At 36.3% G+C, this 23,429-nt stretch overlaps 1 protein-coding gene across 4 annotated transcripts in view; it reads left to right on the top strand.

Moving 5' to 3' along the window:
• The window catches only part of Ascc3 (activating signal cointegrator 1 complex subunit 3), a 337,712-nt gene that overhangs the window by 4,627 nt on the left and 309,656 nt on the right, over positions 1–23,429 (top strand). For 2 of the 4 annotated variants that reach the window (XM_052751374.1, XM_052751378.1), the window contains exons 2-3: positions 15,257–15,388; positions 18,763–18,913. In XM_052751374.1, the coding sequence (XP_052607334.1) occupies positions 15,299–15,388; positions 18,763–18,913 (241 nt within the window). In that variant the 5' untranslated portion in view covers positions 15,257–15,298. Of the gene's footprint in view, positions 1–8,996; positions 9,092–15,256; positions 15,432–18,762; positions 18,914–23,429 lie in introns of those variants that run through there. The other 2 variants (XM_052751375.1, XM_052751376.1) reach the window with 2 other exon arrangements.

Genomic DNA, 23,429 nt, shown 5'->3' with positions numbered 1-23,429 from the left:
TTGCTGGTCAGTGACAATTGATATTTAAAGAACAGAAAGCATATACTTCAGTACTGACTAAATACTAAATTGCCAAACTTCTGGCACAGTTTCCTGGGATGATTACAGAAATATGCTTAATGCACCTAGTTCATATTGTTGGCAACTTGTATTTTAAACCTATAATTCAAACCTCTTAATTTGCATAATACCTATTCTACCAAACCTGAACTTTAAAAGAAGGAAAGTAATCTATTTTGGGATTATTGGATAATTAGGGAAGCTGCTACTAAAACTTGACATTTTCAGGGGTTGCTGTGTCCTTTTAAGTTAAGTGAATGGATAGGAAGACACTCACTTTTCAGTAGTTAGTAAATATGACTTATGAAATTGATGTGAAAAACTCAATTTCTATCACAAAAGAAGAATCTCTTGCTTACTGTTAAGACTGCTTATGTTTTGGGCTTGTCAGATGGAATTATAAAAGTGTTAAATTCTCCTGTGTATAAATAGGAATAAATGTACCTTTTGTGTTGATTAAGAAATTGTATCTTCTATATTATATAATTATAAATTTCTACATGTTTTTCAAGAAGAAATTAACTTAGGAGTCTTGTGCCTGCATCACAAGACTCCCAAGCAAGACCACCACAGAGCCAATATCTGATGCAAGCATACAGAGGTTTTTTTTTTAATAACAAAGCAAGCCCCAGGGCTTGGTCCCTATTCCAAACACTTGACACAGCGACATAGTGGGTGGAGGAGGACACCCCAGCACTCACTTGAAGGGGTTTATATAGGAAAGGTTTACATCTAGAGAGTTATCTTGGGATTGGACAAGGGGGCTAGGGGTGAGGTAGTTCTTTGAAGTTACTAGCTGATCTATAAGCATGAGGTTACTGATGGCTAACAGGATTCAGGGTATCTACAGAGACATAAATTTTTTACTCCCTATGTCCTGCTTTTGCTGAACCCAGGATATATAGATTTATTGTTTCAGCTTATCTTCCCATGAGTTCAACTTCTGGTCAGTTCTAAAACTGCTGGTCTGCAAATACCTTTAGAGGAGGGGGATGGGGGAGCATCTCTCAAGATGGCTACTGATTTTTCCCTTGCAGATATCATACAAAAATAATTCCAGTGTATCTTTTCCAGTTTGACTGACTTACCTTCCCTCCCTCCCCCCTCCCCCTCTTTCTTATGACCTGCTGTAGAGTAGTAAGTACCTTCATCACCAAATGTTTAGGCTCACTAAACATTCTTCGTGAAGATTTTTAATCATGTATATATGTATGTTCACATGAATGTGGGTGCCTGCAGAGGCCAGAAGACAGTGTTTATATCCCCTAGAGCAGGATGTGGTGTTTGAATCAGAATAGGCCCTATAGGCGCATGCATTTGAATGCTTAGCCATCAAGGAGTGGCACCACTTGAGAAGGATTGGGAGATGTGGCCTTGTTGGGGGAAGTGTGTAATTGTAAGTTGACTTAGATATTTCAAATGCTCAAGCCAGATCCAGTGTTTAGCTCTCTTCCTGCTGCCTGCAGATCTGGATGTAGAACTCTCCGCTACTTGTCCAGCAACAGTGCCTGTGTGCTGCCATGCTCCCCATCATGGTAATAGACTAAAGCTCTGAAATTGTAAGCAAGTCCAGTTAAATGCATTCTTTTATAAGAGATGCCATGGTCATGGTGTCTCTTTACAGCAATAGAACATTAAGACACTGGGGTTACCAGTAGCTGTGAGCTGCCCAAAGTGGGGACTGGGAATGGAACTTGGGTGACTTTTAACATTGAGCCATCCCTCTAGTCTGTGATCATTCTTAAAGGACTGAAAGTTTTTCAAAATTATTAGTACTCTCTATACCAGCAGCTCTCAACCTGTGGGTTTTGACCCCTTTGAGGGTCAAATGACCCTTTCACAGGGATTTAAGACCATTGGAAACCACAGATTACATTACGATTCATAAGAGTAGCAAAATCACAGTTATGAAGTAGCAGTGAAAATAATTTCATGGTTGGGGTCACCATAACACTAGGAACTATATTAAAGGATCATAGTATTAGTAAGATTGAGAACCACTGCTCTATATTTTGGAGACTGGCTGGTAGTAATAATAGTACTCTTCAGACAGATTAATGTTCTAAATATATATCATTCAATAAGTATGTTTTGAGTTTCTCTGCACAGGCCAACAAACCACATAAGGTAGTGTGTAACAGCAAGAAACACACTACTTCTACACTTTGGGATTAAATGGGTGTTTTGGGAATGGTAGTATATTGATTTGTGACAAGACCTCTTACTGGTTGAGTTTGGCCTCCATATTACAAAAAGATGAGTGAGTATGTTAGGACACTTGAAGGTGGTTTCATTTTAATGCCTTTTAAAAGATATTGTGAACATACAGTATTAAAAGCTGGACTTGGGAAGAACATTGATGAAATAGTTCGGTGAGCATTTTACCACACATTTTCATAGTATTTTATATAATTGACTATAACCTCTATCTTAGACTTCTCTCTTTCCTTTGTTTTGGTGACATACCACACTCCTTTGCTTCTGGACTCTGTGGCTTCTTGCTATTAAAAGAAATCTTTATAGATCTTTTCCTCCTATTTAATTCTTGCAAGTTTGTTCTTCACTTTCTGTTGTCTTTTCTTACTTCACTCACATTAATTTGTAAATGATTTTTAAATTTATTCCTTTGGATTTGCTGGTGATTCTCATGTCTTTCTTAAAACTAGGCTTCTCTCCTGAGTTCTACACCTGAATAATCAATCTTACTCCTATTTCTACTTGAATGTCATATCTGTGTTGGTTAGTTTTCTGTCGTCTTGACACAAATTAGATTCATCTCTCAGTTGAGAAAATGTAGGCAAGTGTGTGGGGACATTTTCTTGATAAGTGGTTGATGTGCGAGGGCCCAGTTCACTCACTGTGGGTAATTACCCCCTTAACAACCCCCTACCCCACTCCCCACCCGCTGCAGGCAGTTCTGAGTTGTTTAAAAGAGCAGGCTGAGCAAGCCAGTAAGCAGTATTCCTCTATGGTTTCAATTCCTCCTGCCTTGAGTTCCTACCCTGATTTTCCTCATGGTAAAGTAAGCTGTAAGATGACATAATAAACCAGCTCCTTTCCAGGTTGCTTTTGGTCATGGTTTTTATTGTAGAAAACCTGTTCCTCCCCAGTTTGTTTTTGATCATATTTTTAAATCACAGAAACAGCAAACTAGGACATTAAAGAGAGAAAAACAAAATAATCACTCTGCTTTAATTAGTTAAATTAGTTTAATTAGTTTAATTTAGTTAAATTAACTAGGTTAAATTTAAATCTTCCTGTTTTGTTAAGTGTGGAAGTTGGGCACCTCTTTGCTTATCCCCTCCACTACAAATACAGTTAATTAGTAAAACAAATAGACTGACTTACACAATCGCTTGGATTTATCCACCTTTCTCTAAATCACTGTCATTTTCAGGAACGATCAGCTTATCTTCCATTTAGAAATTCTGCAGACTCTCTAATCTTTCTTCTTCCAGTACCTTGGTTCAGTCTGTTCCTTTCACTGTAGTTTTAATGATCCTAATTAAATACAGTTCAAGTAAAACTTGGATTTAGAGGTGTTTTTTGTTTGTTTTTTTGTAGCTATTATGATAGTTTCTAAATTTAACTAGGTTAATATGTCTTTTCCAGAGGTTTTACTCTGTCAGATGCCATTGTTTGTCGTATAGTTTCTTACTGCTATGCCCTTGAATGTGCTACGTTCCTTAAATGTTGCATGTCTTCCTCATCACACAGCTAATGTGTTTCCCTCTTTTCCTGATTCACTCTTCACATTTGAAGTCTTAAAGCATCTCTGTCTTGACCTCCTTTTGTATTATGTTAAACACACCCACTCTGTGTTCTAGTCATGTTCTTTATTGCTACTTTTTATATCAGCTTTTATGTTTATTTATTTATTTTGCTTTGAGTTAGCTTGTTTAATTGGCTTCTTTCCTCCTTTAGGCTGTGATTCAGTATTGTGGACACTAGATTGATTTTGCTCACCATGGTCCATAAACACTATGGTATTCAAAATGTAGTGGAAGTTCTAGTGAAGAAATGTCAATTAAATAAATGATAAAAACTAGAACTGCCATGTGACTGAGATGTTGTGTACCACTCCTGAGCAGATATCCAGAAGACTATATCCTGCTAACAGATAGTCGTGTTTATTCATGTTTATTGCTATTCTAGTCACAACAGCAAGACAGTGGAATCTGCTTAAATGTTCATCAGCAGATAAATGGATAATGAAAATGTGGTACACATACATAATGGAATGTTAATCAGCCATAAAGAAAAACAAAATGAAATTTGCAGAAAAACATGAAACTGGAAAATATATTAAGTGAGGTAGCTCAGGTTCAGACAAAACACTACATGTTCTCTCTCATGTTCATATCTGAGTTTTATATATGTCTATTTAGGTGGGCGTTTGTGTATATAGGTGCTAGAAAATTAGAAAGGAGCCCATGATAGGGGAAGATATGTAAGGGAGAACTGTAAGAGGGTAAGAGAAAACACATTATGAACGTGAAAATGTGACCATAAGGTAGAAGGGTGTATAGGTTGTGGGGACTCTTGAAATTGGACTGAATGGTGCATTGGATAGGATTCAAGGGTGGCACAAGGGGGTTAAGACATATCTTTTACTGTAAATGGACCTTATAGTCTTGTTTGCAAGATTATTAGAAAATTCAAGCTTACAGTTGTAAAAAGAGAAAGGCTATGCTTAGTCTTATACTAGGACTTATGTATGATTCATTGCTATTTAACATTTTTTATTTGTAAAGTCTTTATAAGAAAGGAACATTGTCACTATGTAGTCAACCTTTACCATCATAGATACTTTTACCAATCCAGAAGCTCATCAATACTAATATTTTTATTTTTTTATAAATTTAATTATGTGTAGCTGCATGTATCTGCATGTGGGTATGTACATGAGAGTAATGTATATGCTCACAGAGACCAGAGGTGTTGAATTCTCTGGAGCTGGAGTTACAGAAGGTTGTGAGCTACCTGTCAAGGGTATTGGGAACCAACAATGCTCTTAACTGCTAAGCTGTCTTTCCAGCCACAAAACTTTGAACAGTTTCAATAAGGTCTCATCTGCAGCCTTTCAACCTCTTCTTTCTAAGGAATTGTGGATGGGTTGGTGAAAAATCCACCCCTCTAAACACTTGTTCACTTTGGTACTGGCTACCCTGTCACCACATTAACATAAACTCAAGTATGATCTGTTGCTGGAGTTTTCCTGCCTGGCCCATAGTCAGGACAAATCTCTCTCACCCGCCAGTCCCAAGCCGCTCAAACCCGATCAAGTAAACACAGAGACTTATATTGGTTACAAACTGTATGGCCGTGGCAGGCTTCTTGCTAACTGTTCTTACAGCTTAAATTAATCCATTTCTATTAATCTATACCTTGCCACGTGGCTTGTGGCTTACCGGTACTTTACATCTTCCTTGTCATGATGGTGGCTGGCCGTGTCTCCCCCTCAGCCTTCCACTTCCCAGCTCTATTCTCCTCCTTGTCCCGCCTATACTTCCTGCCTAGCCAATGGCCAATCAGTGATTTATTTATTGACCAATCAGCAACACATTTGACATACAGACCATCCCACAGTACTTCCCCTTTTCTTTTCTTAAAAAGGAAGGTTTTAACCTTTACACATCTCCAAAGTCAGCTTGGTATATTTGGGAATTTGGGCGTAGCTTCTCTTACTACTTCCTGCTGGAGGGGGGCGCTGTATCTTCTGGGGAAACAAAGAAAATTTTAGGATCATGGAGTAGTCCGTGAGGCTGTATCATCTGAGCCAGTTGTCTTGAAACGGTTCTGGATGTTGGATCATCTGGGCCATGGTGTCATCGGAGACCTTTCAGGGGGTCTTGGCTGGTCAAACCTGATGTATCTTACTCTGGAACAAATCCATAGCCTCTTGCTTTCTGTGGAAACAAAAGAGACTCTTTTCCAAAGCAACATATCCTTACATCCAAATTTTGAAGTCAAAGTATCTTTAAAATATACATACTGGTTTAACTCAGCTTCCTTTACAATCAAATATCTCTCTGTAGTTAAGAATCCCAAAGACAACATAATCCAGACTCTCTGTGTAATAGTCATCTCTACGTGGCTTATTTTTTATATTAATTTTACTGTCTCTTTAAAGACTTTATTTTTTTTAAAACCATGTATTTGTTTTTATACTGTATATATCACCTTTTTTTTGTCTCTTTTAAGCCTACGTATATTTTACACACATTTTAAACTATTACATCTGAATCTGTCTTATTATGAATCTGTTGCTTTAAGCTGTAGCAGCTGTGGCTGCTGGCTCCGCCCACCTCAGCTTCCCAACATGGCGGCAGTATGCTTACCGCCAGCTCTGGGAGCTATCGTGGGTCTATGCTTTTATCCAAGCAGCATGTAGCTCAGAAACCTCTTTTTTTGTTTTGTACTAGCAAAGGCTAAATCCACAATGCAGCTTAATGTGCCATTTGCAGAGACTTCATTCCCGCCATACTGCAGGTCGAGCGCGCACGCCAGCAACCCACCAGTAGCTCAAACCGGCCGCTGCCGCTCATTTGAGAGAGACAATTAGGAACTGTTTTTAGCTCTGTTTTAGAATCTTTTTTCTCAGGTTTTAGGTGGAAACTCTTGCCCCACGTTGGGCGCCATTTGTTGCTGGAGTTTTCCTGCCTGGCCCACAGTCAGGACAAATCTCTCTCACCCGCCAGTCCCAAGCCGCTCAAACCCGATCAAGTAAACACAGAGACTTATATTGGTTACAAACTGTATGGCCGTGGCAGGCTTCTTGCTAACTGTTCTTACAGCTTAAATTAATCCATTTCTATTAATCTATACCTTGCCACGTGGCTTGTGGCTTACCGGTACTTTACATCTTCCTTGTCATGATGGTGGCTGGCCGTGTCTCCCCCTCAGCCTTCCACTTCCCAGCTCTATTCTCCTCCTTGTCCCGCCTATACTTCCTGCCTAGCCAATGGCCAATCAGTGATTTATTTATTGACCAATCAGCAACACATTTGACATACAGACCATCCCACAGTAATGATCAAAGAAATGTGTTATGAATACAGGAAACATTTCTGTGACTCAAGAAATTACAGGATTGTTGGTTTTCTGTACCCAGGGACCAGGGACAGATACAGAGTATTTCTTGCTATAGCACAAAGCCATTGCAGGGAAGAGGTGATAATGGTGAGAAGTGGCTAGAGTCAGGGTGTAGTTTGAAGGTAGAATTGGGAAAATAATCTGGTGAATGGAGTGAAGCCCAGTAATTTTAGCATGAGAAAAAGGCAGTATAGATTTGAGATTTATTAATGAGGTAGACTACAGAAGGTAATTATTAGTATGAGAATGTAACTTTTTAATGAAGAGATCTGCTTGATGGGGAAAAGGCAGTGAGTATGAAAATGGAGTACAAGGTAAGAAGTACAAGATGGAGATAGGAATTTCAAATTAACATTTAAAAAATATTCAACACCTCAAGACTGGGTGGAATCACCTGGGAAGTGAGTGTAGATTGAAGACTGAGCATTGAGTATTTTTAAAGGAGAGTGAGGAGAACCAATGGGAGAAACAAAAAGATACTGGTATCTAAGATGCCAAGTGAAGCTTGGTCCAAAACTTGGGGTGTGTGGGTTGGGGTGGGGACAGGTTGAGAAGTAACACTGTCCATAGCAATGGTGAGATTATTTGCTACCTTGATAGCTCTTTTTGTAGAGTGGTAAAGGTAACAGCATGGTAGAAGTGAGATAAATATTTCTGTAGTTAGCTACATAGCAGAAAAGCAACTGAAGAGTGTTTGGAGTCAGCAAAAGGCCTTAAACTGGGAATGAAGAAGGTAGCACTGATAGAGGGAACGCTTCTTTACAGTAGTCCTTTGTCATTTGAATACATGTTCACCAGGTGCATTCTTACCATGCTACTTCGGATTGAACCTAGAACTTGGTCCATGTTGGCAAGCACTCGACCAGTGAGCTATGTTTTTAGCTGCAGATGCATTTTTAATTAAAACATTTTCATATTTCAATATTTTGATTATATTTTCTCTCTCCTTAATTCCTCCCAGATCCTTTCCAGGTCTCTACCCCCTCAACTTCATATTCTTTGTCTAGCTCTCAAAAAAAAAAAAAAAAACCCTAACTAAAATAAAAGAAAACTAGTAAGACAAAAAATATTTTACAGATTAGTGCTAAATTAAAAATTAGAATAGCAAGCATTTGGTAATACATGCTCTTTTGGATTTCCATGAGAATTAGTTGCTGTTTTCCTTTTAGTATCTTGTGGATACTCCTTTGTTATACTACTATCATGAGTTCAGTTTTTACTTTGCTTTTCTTTTCCCACTTAAATTTTTAATAGGTTGGTACTTTCAAAAATGGATATCTCTTATGGATTATTATTTCATATTAAGAAGACATAATCTTTTATATACCAGAGACTTTTCAAATAGTGTGTTTAGAACATACAAGTTACCAGACATCAAGTTTGATGTTTCCATAACCAGTGTCTGTTATTAGCATTTGTTTATTTAAAACTTAATTTTGGAGCATTTTAAGAAATGGAATTTTTCGGAAATAATGTAACACAAACTCTTGATTCATATTTAACAAATACTTGTATCATATTTTTTCCTTATTTTAAAATAAGACAGTTTTTCTTGTCACCTTTTTCTGTCCCATAGCCTGCTGCCTTAAAGCTAGTATTTCTGTGACAGCATGTAGACCAAAGTATAAGAAGGAATTGATGGAAAGCAATGGAGCTAATGAACTTGAGAAGGCTTGAACTAGAATGACAGATAACCTCTACTCATGGAAAAGAGTGTTTATGTAGATTCAGGGACTTATGGCATTAGACAAACAAACAATTTTCAAAGTTTTCTTCTTTCTCTCTCTCTCTCTCTCTCTCTCTCTCTCTCTCTCTCTCTTTCTTTCTTTCTTTTCTGACAGGGTTTCTGTATGTCATCCTGGAATTTACAAGAAATACACCTGCCTTTGCATCAAAGTGCTGGGATTAAAGCCATGCACCATCACATCCAGCCAAAGTATTCTTAATACCAGAAAGCAATATCTATTATTTTATAAGTCAATTATTATGTAATCTGTGCTTAATGGGAAAAATGTAAATCATTGCCTGATATATACGGATAGATATCATCTTTATTAAAAAAAAATCACCAAATACCATATTCTTAATATTTTAACTGTAAAAACTGTTAACCAATAATCTTCAGAGGAATAAATAACATTACTGTTTAAAGGTTTTTAAAGATCCATTTTATAATTTTTTAAACAGCAAGATGTACATTTAAAATACACAATGCCTTTTTTTTTTTTTAAGATTTATTTATTATGTATACAGCATGTATGACTATAGGCCAGATGAGGGCACCAGATCTTATTACAGATGGCTGTGAGCCACCATGTGGTTGCTGGGAATTGAACTCAGGACCTCTGGGAGAGCAGTCAGAGCTCTTAACTTTTGAGCCATCTCTCCAGCCCACACAATGCCTTTTAAAGTCTGGTGATTTTTTTTTTTCAGTAGTTTTGAAGTGTCATTCATGCATGAATGACAAAATCTGGTTTTGCTCCCAATTGGGTTAATTTTAGTTTGTTGCCAAGAAAAATGTCTTAGGACTTAAAAGTTAAGCAAGAATAAGAAGTAAGGGTTTGGCCTTTTCAAACATCTTTTAGTTTAGAAAACTAATTGAATGGAGTGAAGTAGGAACTGACATTTCAGCTCAGAACAAGGCACAAGAATATTTTTGTAAGGGCATGGTTCTTACTGATCTAACATAAAAGCAACTTGTTGTAATTATATTATTATGGATTATAAATAGTGAGACAACTAACTTAGGCCAGAATGCTAACTAGGAGCCATGAATTTTATCATTTTAGGCATATTAAGTAAAACGTGTACTTAATGTGTTATGGTAGTGCATTTATTTATTTATGCACATGTGTTTGTGCCTGTGTGATTTTATGTGCACTGTGTGCATGCAGGTGCCTGAGGAGGATAGAAGAGGGCTTTCAATTCCCAGGAACTGGAGTTACAGGCAGTTGTGAGCTACTTCTGAGTGCTAGAAGCTGGACCTGAGTCTTCTGCAAAAATGGTGCTCTTAAACACTGAGCCATTTTTCCAGCCCTTCATTTATCTATATTTGAGAGACAAAGACAGAGATTTCACCTATTGTCACCAAGTATATACTAGCTTCATTTACATGTTAATATTAGGATGATTTAAAAATATTCACTTGTAGCAGGAATCTTAGATGGTCTTATTAATAAAATCAAACCTGAGGCCAAGTATTGGGGTGAAGCTGGAAGATCAGAGAGACAGAACAAGCCACAGCTAACCTCACCTGGCCAACTTCTCAGCTGGTCTTGTTTCCTCAGACTGGAAGCCTCTGTGTCCTCATATCCAAATGGCTCTCAGCTGAACTGTGCTGCTAGAAGCCTGAAAGCTTAACCAGCCAAATGCTTAACCAGCCAAATGCTTCTAGTTTCTTGTTCTCACACCTTATATACCTTTCTGCTTTCTACCACCACTCCCTGGGATTAAAGGCTTGCTTTCTGGGATTAAAGGTGTATGTCACCATGCCTGGCCATTTTCAATGTGGCCTTGAACTCACAGAGATCCAAAGGGATTTCTGTCTCTGGAATGCTAGGATTAAAGGTGTGAGTGCCACCATTTTCTGGCCTTTATGTCTGTCTAGCGGCTGTTCTGTCTCTGACCCCAGATAAGTTTATTAGGGTGCACAATATTTTGGAGAACACAATACCACCACATCCACCATTATCCATCAAGCAAAAATAAGTGATTAAGGATATCACAATTTTTGATTAATAATTCTTGCATTTGGAGAAAATGCTTTCTAACTGCAGAGCTCCTAAGGGGAATGGAGAGATGGTTCAAAGTTCCTTTAATTCCAAGCATCTAAACCTGTTCCTAGAACATCCCTAGAGTTTTGGTTTTGTGTATGTAATATATACATATATATTTTTCTTTTGTGAGAAAATATTTAGATTTTCATTTCAGGTTAATCTTTTTAGGTTTTTCTAAGGGGCAGACATAAATTCCTTGGTTTTTTCTTTCTAAGACTCACGGTTAGAGTTAAATGAAAATTTTGCCTTTTGAACATAATTTTTCCCAAACTCTTTTTAATGGACTAGTATGGGGAGAGTTAAAATACATATATGAAATAGTATGTAGTGGGTCTGCTCCAGGATTTTTAAGAGGTGATGTATGCTTGTTTGTTCTTTTTTAGTTTTGTAACTATTCTTTGATGCTGAAATAGTATTCTAACATCTTGTTTTCCCAAAGACATTTAAAATAAAAGGTTTCCTTATGTTTTGTTAAGAGTCAAAAATGTTGAAATGTGGGATTTTCTAGAATGTGAAATCCTTTGGCTTCTGGTGTCAGCCTGTGTGGCCCCCCCCCCCCCCCCCCCCCCCCCCCCCCCCCCCCCCCCCCCCGCCTAGTCTTTGAGTTCGTAACCCGGAGTTAATATAAATGAGTGATTTATTTGTTTGTAAAATACACAAACATACATTTTGTATTGTGTGAGATGTATATAGATTTAATGATCTGTTCCTGTGCTTCCTGAGTTCTCCATGAGTCAAATGCGTGTCCTAACTTTTAAGTTTAAAAACTGTTTAAGAACAGTCACTTTTTGCTTAAGAGAGGATCTTTCATCAGTTTGGTAGGTAAAACTATGGATAATTAAAATTACCCTTGAAATGTTGGCACAACATACTGTCAGTGCATCCTGCACAGCTGTGTTTTTTACTCTAGACTTGAAATACTCATTTCTTCAGATGAACTCTGGGTAAAAAAGTTGGTTTATGTTTAATGGCTATATTGATGTTTATTTTTTGAAGGCATATGTTAAACACTGAAGCCGTGCAGCACAGAAAGATGTTCTTAGATTTGAGAAATAGGTGGTGGTTAAAGGAAAACTTAAGAAGTCAACAGATTCTTGTCAGCATAGTTTGACACAACTGACCTTATTGTCAGTCCTTACTACATTAAAAATATATTTGTGTGAGTGCCTGCATGTATGTATGTGCACCACTTGTGTGTCTGGTGCCCAGAAATCACATGGCAGTCAGCATTACCTGGGTCTTCTGCAAGAGCAGCAAGTGCTCTCAACCACTGAGCCATCTTTCCATTGTCTAGACATTCCTTACTGAAGGTTGAGAGTATTGTCATGTTTTTAAGATTGTCTAGATTTGTAAATATAAAAATCAATGAAAGATTTAAATCTTTTAAAAGAAAGGACAGGTAATTCAGGGTATTACTGTTAGATAAGTGATAATTATGAAATTTGTGGTCCCAAGTACACCATTTATCCATAAGACCACACTGAGGCAGTGTATTCCAAACATTATATATTTCCTGTTTTGAAGCTTACATTTTGAAAACTGTGAGGTTCAGAGGCAGAAAATGTGAGTTTAATGTCAGGACCTTCTTTGAAGAGTCCTGGCTTTTATTATCCTGAAGAGAATGTATCCAACATTCTCCTGGTTTTGGTGTAAGCTTCAGTATTGGAAGGCATTCATTGTATGCCTTGCTTTTCTACTGATATTACCTGTGTATAGTCCTTGGTAGAACTGAGGAAAAAAATGTTTGTCATGATACTTTCAGTACAATTTATTCTTTTAGGGAATCCAGTTGAGAAAGGCTGGTAGGAGACATACTGAACCGAAATGGAGGCCATTGATTTCTTACTAGATGGATGGGGGGGGGGGGGCAGTTTTGACGGGTGCAAACATTGAATGCTGATTTAAGAATAGGTGACATCTTGTCTTAAGACAGTCATTTTAAAAGTTTGAGGTTTATGCTTCATCTTCTGTGAATTTGGTAGAAGTGTAGCTCAGGGCCCTGTCATCTGATGAATCAGATAACTGGGAGGAAGGAGGAGGTTGATAGGGCGCAGTGATTTATGCTTTTTGGAACCCTCAGGGCTGGAGAGATGGTTCAGTGGTTAAGAGCACTGGATGCTCTTTCAGAGGGATCTGGGTTTGATTCCTAGCACTATATAGTGGCTTCAAACTACTCTAACTTCAGTTCCAGGGGATCCAACGCCCTGTTCTTGCCTCCACAGGCATGTAGTTCACAGACATACATGAAAACAAAACACCCATGGTTTGGAAAAAAAAAAAAAAAAAAAGAAATCCTCTAGGTGACCAGTGCACAATAAAGTTTGAGAAGCTGTCCACTAGCTCTTGGTTCACTTTTTTCCCCCGCTTTCTTTCTTTTTTTTTTTTTAAAGATTTATTTATTTATTTATTATACAGTGTTCTGCCTGCATGTGTCCCTGCAGGCCAGAAGAGGGCATCAGATCTCATTGCAGATGGTTGTGAGCCATCATGTGGTTGCTGGGAATTGAACTCTGGTCCTCTGGAAGAGCAGCCAGTGCTCTTAACCCCTGAGCCACCGAAGTATATTACTCAGTGTTAGAGACATTCAATTGTTACTCTCAGGATTATCTTGAGACAGAAGAATGGGATGTGAGGTTCAGCAAAACCTCACTCAAAAGACAGATTGACATATGAAAGAAAGCATTTGACAGAGAGAAATGCTGTAACATGCCCAGCCTAGGCTGGCATGTAACTGATAGAACATAGAGGTGAAAGTTGGAGAAATAAGGCATAAAAGTCCTCATCCTTTCTGCAACATTAGCCATTTTCTTAAAAGATTTTCTTTTTACATTTTATTTATTTGTGTGTGTGTGTGTGTGTGTGTGTGTGTGTGTGTGTGTGTGTGTGTGTGTGTGTGTTTGCAATGCATGTGGCAGTCAAGACAGGAACAATGATTCTCTCCATCATGTGGCTGGGTCTCAGGGATCCAGCTCAGGTCATATACTTTTGCAGCACCCCTGCAAAACTGAGCTATCTTGTAGGCCTGCCGTTTGGTTTCTAATATTCCTCACAGGTTTGGTCTGCTTCCTCCTTTGTGTGATTATTCATTCTTAATAAACTGTTTTGCTTCTATTGTTAGCCATGTGTCCCTGTCCAGGCTTTTGTTCTGTTGCACAAGAGCTTGGAAATCCTGCAGGTACACAAGGATTTGTTTTCCACCCATGTTATCACATGTGCTCACCTGTCTAGATTCCCACTGAGTAGCTGAAACTTGAAGTCCTCTAGCGAGGAGTTTATTTAGAAATTGAGTCCTTTTACTTTCTCTATAGAAGTTCTCCATTGTGAGGTACAGTTCTTTCCTTTAGCTATTCTAACAGTTTCTCACTCATCTTTATGCAGTCTCCTATGTTTTTAATATCTTGCATTTTGTTTCTTACTTGTAATTTAATTACATTTTGTTAAGAGAATGACTTCTGTGAGGTCAGCAAACTAAATTGGTCACATTGAGCTCAAGAGTAGATTTAATACTTCTAAAAGCATTGTTCAGATATTATTTCCTGATTTATACAATACCAATTGAAATTTGTTGAGACTTTATACTGTTGTATATATACCATTTTAAAACTATTTCATGGTCAGCAAGATAGATGACTCAGCAGGTAAAAACTGCCAAGCCTGATGACCTGAGTTCAATCCTGGAATCCAGTAAGGTAGGAGAGAACTGCCTCCCACAAGTCAAGTTACCCTTTGATCTTCCTGAACCACGGCAGGTATATGCCTGTACACACAGACACACACACACAGACACACACACACACGCTCACATAATTAAAAAATTTCAAATGTCCATGATGATGTATATTTTTAATTATAAAATATAGGTTTCTGTGTGTATCTTTATTGAATTTTACCAAAGATAGGGTTGGGGCATGACATGTGGCTTAAGCCATCAGTAGTTGACGTTTTTGTACTGCATATTGATACTGGACTTGCCATTTCCTTCTGGAGGTCTGTTTTAATTCATTTTTAATTTTTTTAAGCCATGTATATAAACTAAGAACTTTTATGTATTAGTTGTCTTTTATTACTGTTTAGAATCTTTGTTGTTTGTTTTAAATCCCTTCTACCTTTTGCTCTAAAGTCTATTTTGTCTCATGTGATATATTTGACACAGTTTCCAGCACTTTGGGTTATTATTTGCTGGGAGATTTTATTCTATACTTAAGAAACTAACATTGGTAGCAAGTGCTTTTGGAGCTTTTTATTTTTCTTGTGTAGGTCAGTTTGTTGAGTTTGATTGCCTGTGTCATTTCTAAACAGATAAATATCATTATGTTTTGTTTCAGTTTCAAGTTTCTTATTTCTATGGATCACTGATTGAGTAAAAGATGGCTTTACCTCGACTCACAGGAGCCTTGCGCTCCTTTTCAAATGTCACCAAGCAAGATAATTATAATGAAGAAGTAGCTGACTTAAAGGTAAATGTTTTTAGGTGAAAACCATTAAAAACAAAGAGTATGGGTGAGTATTTGACATTTCTTTTTTTATTTGTATGTGCTTAAAATGGACATTTTATCTTGTTTCTGTCTTGAGAAGGAGATTGAGTATACTGATGTTTTCACAGAACTATATACTTAAGGACCTCTGACTGTTATCAAAAGGAATAATCAAATACAGGCCTTCATGTTTTCTGTTGTTTAGGCCTCTACCACAGTTAATTTTGTGATTTAGTTTACATTTATTTTGAATCAGCTGGGTGTGTTTTTAGGTATCCTGTTAAATTACTTACATATAAAAAAAACACTGTCTGTACCTTAGCATGGGACATATAAATATTAGTTTCAAGCTCCATAGTTGGTCTCATAGTTGACTTGTCCATATAATTGGTAAGAGTACATTCAAAGCTTAAAGAAGTTAATTGTAAGGCCTTTTTATGATCAAAACTTTAGAAATAAATACTAGCAATAAAAATTTATGGAACTCCAGATTCTTTTAACTGTTATATAACTAACTGAAAATGACTAATGTGGACAAACTCTCTTACATGAATCAGCTTTATAATACATAACACTAAATTTACGTTCACTGTAAACGTAGTTTCCACCTGGACAATGAGGATAGCACTTTGGAGCTTTATGGAAAGAATGCCAGTCACTTTTCAGATTGATTCAATGACTGAAATTTCTAAGCCACAAATTAGGGTTTATGGTTTCATAGTGAATTTCTTTTATATGTGAACTTACTTATGTAAGTAAGTTTATAAAATAAATCACATGGAATTATAAATGTAATGTTATAAAAAGTAAAAGTATATTATACTAAAACTTACTGAAAATTCTATGTAAAATATTTGTGAGACTCTTAGAAAAGTCCTTAATCTATGATACATTAATTTATATAGAATAATATAAAATACCATAGGCTAGGTAGCTCTGCCAACAAAAATTTTGTGTTCTATAGAGCTGGAGCTGTAAGTTCAGGATCAAGACAGAGATTCTTTTCCCTGAAAACTTCTCTGTGGCATATAGATAGCAGCCTTCACACTGAATCTCCCAGGACTTTTCCTATGTAGAAACATATCCCTACTATCCTTGAGTGTCCATAGTTTGTTTTTCTGTAATTAAACCAATCAGGTGGGATTATGACCTGACATTAATGGCTTTCTGAGGTAGTGGAGGTTAGGATTTCAATGTGAATTTTGAGGAGAAGCAGTTAAGCTCATGTAGCAGGAATCTTGAATGGTCTTATTAATAAGATCAAACCCAAGACCAGTTATTGGGATGAAATGCTGGATGGTCAGAGAGACAGAACAAGCCACAGCTAACCTCGCCTGGCCAACTTCTCAGCTGGTCTTGTTTCCTCAGACTGGAAGCCTCTGTGTCCTCATATCCAAATGGCTCTCAGCTGAACTGTGCTGCTAGAAGCCTGAAAGCTTATCCAGCCAAATGCTTAACCTGCCAAATGCTTCTGGTTTCTAGTTCTCACACCTTATATACCTTTCTGCTTTCTACCATCACTCCCTGTGATTAAAGGCTTGCTTTCTGGGATTAAAGGTGTGTGTCACCATGCCTGGCCATTTCCAATGTGGCCTTGAACTCACAGAGATCCAGAGGGATTTCTACCTCTGGAGTGGTCTTTGTATCTAGTGGCTGTTCTGTCTCTGACCCCAGATAAGTTTACTAGGGTGCACAATATTTTGGGGAACACAATACCACCACAAGCTCATAATATAGATTTTTACTAATTTGCAAATGCAAGGAGTTTACTTATTTTAATCTTTAAATTGCAATATTTCTTTCTGAATATGATTATTTTATATACTGTTTCAGAAATTAATGATCAAAATCTGTAGTCATTTATTATATGAAATTATAATGTTAATTGTTTAAAATTAAATGTTTGGCAGCATGTTCAGGGTTTATAGTCCTCATGTATCCATTATGTGTGGTAATATAGGAGGTAGTTTATGAATACCTCAATGCTTTTCTTTAAAAGAAAAATTTAAAGCAGTTTCTATAAATTTTTACTTCTCAATTGACTGTATTGTAGAGTGAAAAATCTGATTTCCTTATAGGCATAAACTTCATTGATGCAGTCTTTATACAGTGTTACAGTTAATCTCTTCACCTACAGATTCACCCAGAAAGCAAAAATTATTTATTACCGGTCTTTTGGTAGAATTCCCTCTACTGATGCAGAATTGTGTCAGACCATAAAACAGTCTTCACAGTGATTCTTACATTTCTCACAGTAATTAATATAAGATTGTAATCTATATTCCTAATTAACATTAATATCATATACTTTGTTTTCACCTTCCTAGGGCCTTGCAAATTATTCTGAACTGGTAATAATATGGAAGATTTTTGCAATTCAAAAACATAAAGATTGCATACTTTCCCCCCATGTCATTTCATTTATTATTGTAGGATTTTAAATACTTTTGCCTCCTGAGGAAGGAAAATGCATGTATAATGAACTTTATTTTAATGTGAAAATGTTCACCCATATACAAAAGTATGGATGAAAGTAAAATGAATCATTTTACCTGTGACCTTATTATAACAACCAAAGCCTATTTCAGATGCACCTTTTCCTGCTCTCTTCTTAATTCAGATTGACTAACCTCATTTCAAATTAGAAAATTGAATCAGGAGAGTAATGATTAATGACCATCGTCAGTACAAGCAAGAGTAAAGTTGCAGTTTTTTACTTGACTTATCAGTTCTTTATTTTGTTAGGTTGCTTCATGACTTTTATCTATGGATCAAAGCCAGGGATCTGACATGAAATTTATATTGCATTCTGTAATCAATTCTTGAGAAGGAAAAGATTTATAGTTTCAAGAAAAGAGTGTATATAGAAAGCAATCTATGTCTAACCTTTAGTTCCAGGGTCATACTTTGGAAAACAGTCCTGTTTAAATGTGTTGAACTGATTAATCAGGGGCTCTAATAGTCTTCAAATGTCTTCTGTCAAAATGTATTTTTGTGGTCATTATATACTGTTAAAAAAAAAAAACAGAAAAGGGAAGGAATATGTGGGATGTTTTCATGTTAGCTTAGGAATGTTGAACTTTCTACTTTGCTATATGAATGATCTTGTTTTATAATTAAAACAGTAAACATGTTTATTTTAAAACACTTTTTCCTTGTGCAGCTCAGTTTGTAACCTATAAAATCACAATTCAATTATATTTAATTGTGAATAATTAATTTTCACATGAGTAGATACAACTTTGAATTCTGGGTAGTGCAAAATTGATATTATGTAATGTAAATTATACATGATAAATAATGGATTGGAGAAAAACTTTAACCAGAATATCTCTATATTATACTCTCTTTTTCAGATGAAGCGATCCAAGCTTCATGAACAAGTTTTAGATTTGGGCCTCACATGGAAGAAGATAGTCAAATTTTTGAATGAAAAACTAGAGAAGAATAAAATGCAAAGTATAAATGAAGACTTAAAAGATATACTGCAAGCTGCAAAACAGATCGGTATGATCCTTAACAAAACCAATAAATAGATTCCTTCTAAGCTGTATTTTACCATATACTTTAGTAGTATATGGTAAAAGTCTACTGTTTCCTACTAAATATTCACAATTATATAAGACAGTCTTAATCTGTTAATGAATGTAGGACAGTGTGGCAGGGGTAGAAGTAAACAACCAATTGTATATAATTAATAGCTCCATGAAACATTGAAAGTTCAGTATCCCAATAGGTGGGATATAGTGACCACCTAGTGCACAAGTGAATGGTGGGATATACCTTGTACATTGACCACTTCAGGTCCCAATTTCTACTTACATTAATTGATTATAATTAAAGAAACTTGTTATTTGAAATTATAATACTTGATACTTAATGCAAGCTTACTCTCAAGGTTAAAAACAAAACTAAGTAAAATAACTGAATTTGTAATAAAATTTATAAGTTTGTACATTGAGATTTGTGGTATCATTACAGTTTTTTGATAGTTAACACTACTATAGTTCCATCTTTTTCAAATTTATCAGGTTTATACTTCCAGAACTCTGAACTTATTTTCTGTCTCATGTATTCCTGGCTGCCCCCAAATCATCCTTGCTTTCACCAGTGAGCTAGCTCCTGACTGGTGACTTTCTCTCACTTCCTCACATTTTCCATGCCTGTACTGTACATGCTACTCACTGTACTGTGAAAAGTTTCCTTACCATACTGGAAACATATGCTCCTTGTCATTTGAACTCAGCTAGAACATTGCTTCCTCACTGTAACCTTCAGTAGCCATCCAAGTCCAAGTTGTCATGTAGCAATTTTTCTTTTTCTTTCTTTTTTTTTGTTTTTCAAGACAGGGTTTCTCAGTTTAACAGCCCTGCCTGTCCTGGAACTCACTCTAGACCAGGCTGGCCTCAAACTCACAGAAATTTGCCTGCCTCTGCCTCTCAAGTGCTGGGATTAAAGGTGTGTGCCACTACTGCCCGGCTGCAATTTTTTTTCCCATTGTACAGCTCTCCAAAATATTTACCATTATATTATTTTTCTTGTTGATATTTAATTGCTACCAGGATGTAAGTTTCATGGATCTTATTTTGCTTGTTCATGCTCTGCTCAGCTTGGACTAGTACCTTGTGTATTTTAGAGCCTTAATTAGATTTACTTGGCAAATCAGTGGACAAGTTTTTCTCAGGGGATCTCTTTGAAGAGAGAGTTTAGATCTTTATACACTGAGGTTGGTAATTTTCTTCCTTACTCCTATATTGGTGAGTGTTTCAATTATATTTCTTTTAATTGAAGACTATGATCATCAGATGAAAAGAAATTAGTATCTGGGCTTCAGTATGTCATTTAACTATTATTAGTCTTTAATCCAGAATAGTATTGAATTAAATGTCCTCACTGTTAGACTGAAAACACAAAGTAAAGGATATGCATGTTTTTGCCTTTTATCATTTTCTGAAGTTGTAGATCTGTAGGAAAATTTAGTTTGCATGATTCTAGGGGAGAGAGAGTACAATGTGAAGACATTTGTGATAGCATTTGACAGAGTCATACTGTATTTTAAAAATATTGAAAAAATAATAGTAAACATAGAAAATGCATAGTTTGCCCTGATTTGATTTAACCCTTCTGCCTTCGTTAATTTCATTTATAAGATTTTGAGGCTATCAGGATCTGACTGAAGTCTTTTAAAATACTATTGTTAGCTCTACTATAATAATACTTCAGAATACTTAATGAAATCACAAATGGAATTTTGAGTTTACTAAGTACCATTTTTTTTTTAAATTTTTAATTATATTTAAGAAAAATAAAATTAGACTATTTGTCCATTTACCACTGTTTGTAAGTCAAACAAACAACAAAAACAGTTCAAGAGGCCAAAAGGATTCATACAGTACAGATGGAAACTAGACTATAGGAATCACAAATGACAACAGACAAATGGGTCAAAAGAACCTATAGTTTCCTAATTATCTCTAAATGCATATCTTCCTCAGGAGCAGAATAAAGCGTTTGACTTTAACAACACAGTAACTCAATTGTTTTATTCCAGTCGGAATACAAATCATGACTCAGTGAGAACTGAGCTACCTTGTTTCAGCATTCAAAGTCCATTGCATGGAAAGAACTATTGGTTTTGCCTTTCTACATTTGTAACCACTAGTTTCTTTGGGTTTTGACATTTGTGTATCTTACTTTTCATAAAATTAAGAAAAGTTAAATTAGATAGGAAGATCAATTGAGGAAGACACTTAGGCCTCCACGTATGTACCACCCTGCCACACTCTGACCCATATAAACATGTATACACATATACTCATGAAAGTAAAATACTGATGAGATGATAGGTTGGGCAGCAGTGATTTACATAATTTGTTTAGGTGAGTCCATTATGGTTGTACCTGTACTGGTAGCCATTGGTCAGCAAACAGTGTTCGTAAGCATTTTGATAGATGCATGTGCCCACAATGTGGTTGTACAAGGACAAAGAAGTTCCCCTAGGCAAGGCAGTAAAGGGTTCATAGAGAAGCAAACTTTGGACAGGTTAGATTGTGTTTTAAATATTTCAAAGTAAAATGTTATATGTGTATCCATTTCATAAGCTATTATAAAACAGCAGAGCAAATAGCTATGACATGTAAGGGGACTTTGTAACATTTTCAGATGTATAAATGGGAAATTTAGATTACTTAAAATGTAGTAAAACAGTTGTAAATTGAAGATTTACCAATACTCGGGGTTGAGAGGATAGATAGTTTTAGTTATCAGATTATGTACTTTGGTATATATGTAGTATTCTAGGAAAGTTGATAGTTTGGATGTCTTAAAAATAAAAAAATCAGGGCTGGAGAGATGGCTCAGAGGATAGGAGCACTGGCTGTTCTTTCAGAGGTCCTGAGTTCAATTCCCAGCAACCACATGGTGGCTCACAACCATCTGTAATGAGATCTGGCGCCCTCTTCTGGCATGCAGGCAGAACACTGTATACCTAATAAATAAATAAATAAATCTTTAAAAAATAAATAAATAAAAAGTGAAAAAATCAGGCACCTAATCTCTATTTTTATAAACATGTTTATACCAAGTTGCCTGTCTGACTTTTTTTTAAATAAATGAAACAAATTTAAATAAACAGTGCAGGATTATAATGTAGTTTTCACATATGAAAATCAATTATCAGAGGGTAAAACTATCATTTAAAGTTTGAACATAACATACAAAGCAAAATAAATTTGATTGCATTGAGCATTTCATTATTAAAAATATAAGCATAAAAGATTTATTATTTTTACTAAACAGTGAAGCTCTAACTCATTAGAGAACTCATTTATTTGTTGACTGCTTTTAACTTTAATGCTTACTCTTTGAGGGCACAAGTCTTGATAGATATTTTAATTCAGCCTTTAAAATTTCTCACTTTTTTGAAGAATTTCTTAACTACTAGGAAAGGCTATTGAAAAAGTCAATTTTTAAAATAAGTAGTCTTCACTCAAAGGAAAATATAGATGTATATTTTGCTAAGGATGATTTAAAGTTGTAGCCATCACTGTTTATTGTCTCTTTAAAGTTCTATTATTTATAGTCACAAATGAATAATTGTATTGTTTTATACAGTAAGTTTCTCTTAATGTTTAGGAGAGCACCAGCTAGCCAAGCTGAGTTCTGCTCATTCTCTGCCAGGTAATAATGATTCTGAGAAACATTGTTAAACTTCCACTTTTCCTAAGCGTTTTGGGATGTGCTTTACAGTTTACTGTTCATTTCACATCCTATTTCTTCTTGTCATAATTGTTAGGCAGGGCAAATGTTTTATAATCCAGCATTCCTGTGACCTTCTAAACAGCTCTTTAAACTTGTTGCTGTTGGCAGGGTGCATGGAGATGGTTTCCTGGTTTACAGTTTATATAGTAGATAGAAAATTAGGTATCCATGGTGATTTGAATGAGAATGGCCTCCATAGGCTCATAAATCTGCTTAGTCACCAGGGAGTGAAACTGGGAAGGACTAGGAGATGTGACCTTGTTAGAGGAGGTGTGATGTTCTTAGAGGATATGTGTGTTACTGGGAGTAGGCTTTGATGTTTCAAAAATTCTAGACTAGCCGGGCGGTGGTGGCGCACGCCTTTAATCCCAGCACTCGGGAGGCAGAGCCAGGCGGATCTCTGTGAGTTCGAGGCCAGCCTGGTCTCCAAAGCGAGTTCCAGGAAAAGGCGCAAAGCTACACAGAGAAACCCTGTCTCGAAAAACCAAAAAAAAAAAAAATTCTAGACTAGTCTCAGTCTCTCTATCTCTCTATTTCTGTTTGCTGCCTTTGGATCAGGATGTAAAGCTGTTAGCTATTGTTCAGGCACCAGGCCTGGTTGCTTCCTGCCATGGTGATCATGGAACCCTCTGAAATTGTAAGCTAGCTTCCAACTAAATGTTTTCTTCTACAAGTTGACTTAATCTTGGTGTCTCTTCAGTTTCTAGACTAGTTCTTTTTACTTACAATTCTAAATTTTCATACAAAAGCTTGCTAATTGATA

Source organism: Peromyscus californicus, unplaced genomic scaffold, assembly GCF_007827085.1.
Source record: "Peromyscus californicus insignis strain IS unplaced genomic scaffold, ASM782708v3 Scaffold_22__1_contigs__length_63687245, whole genome shotgun sequence".
Taxonomy (NCBI): domain Eukaryota; kingdom Metazoa; phylum Chordata; class Mammalia; order Rodentia; family Cricetidae; genus Peromyscus; species Peromyscus californicus.
This window is presented reverse-complemented; position numbering and strand designations above follow the sequence as displayed.